Here is a 6,000-nt window from a genome sequence, read left to right as displayed (position 1 = left end):
GTGCCCATAAGTACTTCATCACCACATGTATTGTTCTCTAGCAGTGACTTGATAGCTTCTGGCAGGTTCTTTTCAGTGTGTTGGGCTTGTCATTTAATCAGTTGGGTCTGAATTACTGTGTCTGGGAGGCTGGTTTACATCACTTTTATTTGGTTCTCGCCTATGATAAGTCAACGTTCACACTTTTGGGGGGAAAATGACAGTAGTTGAGGCTGCTACAGGAAGGGAAGTGTGATGATGCAGAGGGTGACGTTTGGGGAGAGCCTGCTGGCGGCCCTTGCAGGTCTGCTACACAGTGGCATTTCCGTAGAGGAATTAATCAGTGTCTGCCTTTTGGTCCTCAAACTGGGGTCAGAAACTCAATATGCCCCATGTCTTAAATGGATGGGACTTGGCAAAGTGACTCCCTTTAACAAAGCTCACGAGAGCTTTTATTTAAAGCTGGAGTGCCAGTTTACTACTTTACTCCCAGAATCATGTCTGTCAACAAGCCAGACAGTTGTGTTGACTGGACCGGCACACACACTCTCCACTGTTGGCAGGCTAAGAAAGGAGCCAAATTATAAGGCACTCGTTGGTGAGAACAGAATCAGAACAAGGGGAAGTAGTTACATCATGCCAACGTTGAATAGCACCTGGCTCCGATAGCCCGATGCATCCTTTCCCAGAATTGGATGTGGGGGTGTTTGTTTATGAGTACATAGATACTGTCAGGTGTGCCGGATAATCTTCTCTGGAACATATGGCCGATGTATATCCTATTACTATAGCTGCTGTTTCTGACCATCTCCCTTCTGATGGGCACAGTCTTCAGGTTTGTTTGTGAATATCAGGTTCCAGCTATGGATTTTAGGCTGTGATTGGTGTATATATGTGGGCGGGTTCCTTACTTTTGCACTCTGGTATAATCAATTAAAGTTCTTCCAGATCACAGAGCAGCTTTTAGAATATCAAATTTAAGCTTTTTCCCTTGAGTTGCTGTTTATGGAGGAAAACAGGAACTTAGAAGAAAAAAATTACAACAGATATTTGATAGCCTCTGTCACTTAACTCAAGACCAATAATGTGGAAGATGTAACTATCTCCAAAACAGCTGAGCTCCCCAAAATAAATGATCAGGGTATCTGGAATGTGATACCAAAGTCTGTGTCAGCTAGTCCTTGCCATGTGGGTTGTGTATTCCGAGTGGCATGCTAGGCCGCTGCAAGTTGGTGATGACCCAAATGATAAATCAGGGGTAGCTTCATGGACGTCGTTGGGCCAGAGCTCGTCAGTGATCCTGGTAAATGCAGGGCTCTGGAAGAGTTCACCTAGGCTTGTGCAGGGGCCCTGAGATCATCTTTAATGGCATGGTTCTGTTAATATTTTTCTTTTCATTTTTTAAGTATGTGGTCTGCTAAATGACAAACCCTGAAGGTTGGTTGGTTGATCTGAAGAAGAAAATGTCTATGCTTACTAGGCATCTATTTTTTAATTATTTAATTTTTTTTTTTTTTTTTTTGTCTTTTTCCGTGTCCGGCAACGGATCGCAACCCTCAGTGTCGCCCCCGTACCGGACCGGGACCGGCAACGGGATCACAGCCCTCGGCGTTGCTCCCGCGCCTCGCTCAGCCAGTGAGCGGGAACCGGTCTGTATGTGGGATCCGAACCTTCGGTGGGAGCGCCGCCGCGCTTCCCAAGCGGTGCACTATAGCAGTGCGCCACCGGGCCGGCCCTAATTATTTAATTTTTTATACCACAACATTTTGCATTGTTTCTTTTAAGCATAACTGTTAGGAGAAATTTGTGTTTCCATAGTTCCTCTTATGGAAGCACACTCGCCTTCTTCCAGATTGAGTGTTTGCCTTTTAGGTGAAACCTGTCTTTTCACCAAGGTTCATTCAAGTAGCATTAAAAAAAAAATTAGATCTATGGGGATCCCACATACCGACCGGTTCCCGCTCACTGGCTGAGCGAGGCGCGGGAGCAACACCGAGGTTTGCAATCCCGTTGCCGGTCCCCGGTCCGGTACGGGGGCAACACTGAGGGTTGCGATCCGTTGCCGGACACGGAAAAAAGACAAAAGACAAAAAAAAAAAAAAAAAAATTAGATCTAAACCATGCTCCTTTAGTGTGTAAAGATTTGTTTGTGAGATGAGGTTATTAACCCTAATAACCTTCAGTATGGCTTTCTCCTATTTCAGCCTCAGATATTGTCTTCCTAACATCTCTGTTTTGTTTGATTGTTGTTGCCCAAAACTCCCATTGATCTGAAAGGAGAGGCAGGCTGAGAAGAGCAGAGGAAGGCAGACCCTTACTGGAAGTCTGCAGGTTTGGATTCTGGCCCTGCTGTTAATTAGCTGCATGACTCCTGGACAAGTCGGCCTCCCAGGGTCTCTGTTTCTCCAGCGGTAAAGCAAAGGGCTTGGAAAAATAAATAAACACAGGCTTGGACCATGATAAGGAAGGTCACCCTGTGTGGTAATGTTAACGGCAACACATTGGGGCTCCTTATCTTTCTCAGTGGGTCCCACAAAACTTCTGTTTACTCTGGGGGTTGAAAGGTGGCGTGGGGTATTACTCCTAGGGCATTTGAAGCAGATTTGGGAGCCCCCTTCTACAAAGGAGTTTCTCGCTCCTCTTCCCCTCTCCCCCGATCTAACCCTTCTCCCACCTTCTTCCCTCCCCTCCTGCTTCTTACTTGTCTGTTCAGGAGTGACCTTCCTGCCTTCTACTTTCCTCTTAGTGCATTAGCAGAAGTGTTATGGGTAACACAACCCGCTAAGATTGTTACTCTGGGGTTGTCCAGTCATCTCATCTGAGTTAGTGGGGGAAGGAGAGCTGAAGGAGACTAGTGTCATGATGAAATAATAGTCCTTTTGTCTGTCTTTTGCTGTAGAGATGGTTTCATGTTTCATCTTAAGCCTGGGCCATTGTGTTGTTTTTACAAGCTCAGTACAACCCTGCTTAAGAATATAGCTCGTTATTACAAGGATCTGGCCATAATGCCACATCTCTCTTCCACCCCAGAGTCATAACTATATATAGTAGAAACCCACTGCAGTGGGTGCTGTTTAATCGGGTTCCCTGACATCAGGATTAAAATGTGTTCCCACTGTATTCATTTTGCAGATGCTTATAAGGCATGTTTCATTCCGATAACCTTCCAAAATGTTTTCCTTGTAGTTCTACAGTTAGTAGCACCTATAAAACACTGCCTTTAGCCACGTATCTTCCTTCTTTACCTTACCTTTTTGATTCTATGTTTGTGTTTTCTTCCTTTGATGAACTGGGGTTGGGAAATTGTATTACCGTGCCAAATATCTTACAGTAATGTACCCAGGTTTAGCCTCATCACCTTAATTAGATGTGGAATGCTGAGAATGCACTATTGTTTTTTTTTTTTTTAACTTTTATAACAAGACAGTGAACTTCTGATCACTTCATTAAAAGTTATAAAACATTCCTGGCGTCGTTAGCATTTAGCTTCCCACCATACTTTATTCATAGAAAATTAATGTAAAACTCAAGTCACCTTTATATTATCTTAAGTGATCTGTTTGTTTGAACACAAGTTAACTCGTGTCAATATGCAAGTTATAGTCCAACTTAACCTTTAATTCTTCTCTCCCTTCCTTTTCTCTTTAGAAACAAAGGAGTGTTGAAAATGTTGAAGGCTGTGCTGAAGAAGAGCCGAGAGGGAGGAAAGGGAAGCAAGAAGGAAGCAGGTATGTGCACAAGAACGAGTTGGGCAGAGAGATTCCACCACAGGCTGGGTAGGTTCATGGCTTTGGGAATGGGTCCGACAGGGTGATCTAGGTTAGGACAACCAACACACTGGAGGCTATGAGAAACTAAATATATTTCTGAGTTTTTTTTTATGAGAAGTGTCTTTGAGAATTGAGTTTGGGTTATGAGCCAAATCCTTCCCCAGAAAGCTTTAAAGGTTCATAATTTTAACAAGTTTTAGATCTGGAGGCAAAGTTAAAGATATTGAGGGGTAGCAGGTGTGTTCAGGAATTTGGTTTCTAGAAAGCCCTTTCCCTTTTCTCACATGCAATTACATTTTATATGTTTGACCAACTGCTGGCTGACTGGTCCTCCTCTTTTTGAGTATCAGATTTTACCCCTAACAGGTGTAGCCTCACCAAATGCCAGACTGCTAGTTTTTATTATGATGAGAGCTACTTAATTTGGCTTGGATTTCATTCCTGTTTGTGGAGTTCTGGTGCATATGTGGTCATTGTGACTCTAATAGCATTACATTTCATGTGATAGCCTCCTCTAAGATTATTCTGGTGAACACTCAGTGTTAGGCCCTGTTTCTGTTGGTAGAAGAACTACATATTGACTACCTAAATTGCACAATGTTGCATACTGTTAGTATGAACTGACTTCTCTGAAAGGTTGTTTTTCACTCTGTGAACTTCATGTTAATTCAGTTTTGTTGGAGAATGGCTAGTTTTCTGAGTTATTATATATTGAATAACATTTCCACTTTAATTTCTGTTGAAGTATAAATATGCTTATTACCAAAGCATCACCAAATTATGTTAACTGTAATTCAAAGATCTTGTAATCCTTGTGATGATATTTTTAGTATCCGTTGTCCACTTATAAGAGCATAGGTGGACTTCTAAACATTTTGGTTATATGGAATCTAGGCAGAATTCCTATTTATTACTAATTATCACTTAAAGCAAGTTTGCAAAATTGCAAACCCACCTTAAAAGTGGAACCCGTATTGTTAAAGTTGCTGCTAAGATTCCATTATAAGCTTCTCATCAATGCCTGGATAAGCAGACACAAAGAAAAGAAGAAACCAGTTTTTAATGATACAAACAGGAGACCGTAGTTAGCTTTTAACCTAAGAAAATCAGCCCCTACCTTCAAATAATTAATTAGAATTGTTACTGTGGAGAAATTTCAGTTCACATAATTTTTATCCAGGGGGATATTCACCCTCTGCTGGGTCAAGGCCAAAATGTCTTTCTCATTAGTTTTCTGAAAGCAGCTAAAATTTGTTTTTTGCACACACACACACACACACACACACACCCCATTTTGGCTCATCTGACACCAATCCTAGGAATTTTATTTGCTCCTTTAGAAGGTTTTGTAATTTCCAGCATAAAGTTAAATCTTAAACTGTCTGGGCTGGAGCTGCCAACCAGTGGGTTATTTTTCTCAGGACCAGGGGCCCCGAGCCAAAACTCAGTGAGAGTCTTTCAGAACAGACCTACCATCCTCTTTCACCAGTGTCAGATTCATGTGATATAACAATATATTAATAATCTTCAGCACCCGTGCCTTTCAAACAGGCCCAACAGTGAAAACAGTTTGCATCTGAAACTTTTCCAATTTCAGAGCATGTGATTTTGTGTTTATTTCTCCCTTTGGTGTTTAAGAGCAACTACTGCTTTTTCTGAGTCATTTCTTCATAATAATTCCCACACTATGGCTTTTTCAGTAATGCAAACCAACTTGAAAAAGCAATGGGAACATTTCTCATAAAACATCTGTATGGTATGTGCCTTTTTGCTCTTAACTAGAACCTGGTTATATTTGGTTGGGAACAAAGCAGATGGAATTTTAAATCCTGATGAAGTTATGTCACAAGATGATTGCGGAAAATACTTGGAATTTGACCACTCATATTGAGTTCTGTGCCAACTCTCATTATATAAGTAAATCATAGCTAAGTTTCTCCATAAATTAAAGCTGGCTAATCTACTGAGACTGCTCAGACTTGGGTAATAATATCTCCTGCAATATGGAAAAATTTTGCTCTAAATTTTACTCTACTGTTTCCAATTAAAACCAATCTTTGTTGCAAAAACAGAAGAAAATTCATTTTTATGTACTTGAACTCACAATCATAGAAATTTAGGAAATATTTGTGTCTAAAAAATTGAGTTCAACTTTTCATATCCTTCGTAGTTTTTGTTGTTTGTTTTACAGACAATCTTTTACTATACTTTTATGTTAAACCTATTTTGGGAATTTGGAAAATATAATGAC

General features: G+C 41.0%; 1 protein-coding gene across 1 annotated transcript in view; it reads left to right on the top strand.

The window, feature by feature from the left end:
- Positions 1-3,646: 3,646 nt before the first annotated feature.
- TANC1 (tetratricopeptide repeat, ankyrin repeat and coiled-coil containing 1) overlaps positions 3,647-6,000 on the top strand; it is a 146,146-nt gene continuing 143,792 nt past the window's right edge. Inside the window, exon 1 of the mRNA XM_008573351.1 lies at positions 3,647-3,707. Coding sequence (XP_008571573.1) covers positions 3,647-3,707 — 61 coding nt within the window. The remainder of the gene's footprint in view (positions 3,708-6,000) is intronic.

The sequence above is a fragment of the Galeopterus variegatus genome, unplaced genomic scaffold (assembly GCF_000696425.1).
Source record: "Galeopterus variegatus unplaced genomic scaffold, G_variegatus-3.0.2 Scaffold908, whole genome shotgun sequence".
Classification (NCBI taxonomy): Eukaryota; Metazoa; Chordata; class Mammalia; order Dermoptera; family Cynocephalidae; genus Galeopterus; species Galeopterus variegatus.
Note: the sequence above shows the minus strand (reverse complement) of the source record. Positions and strands in the feature narration are given on the sequence as shown.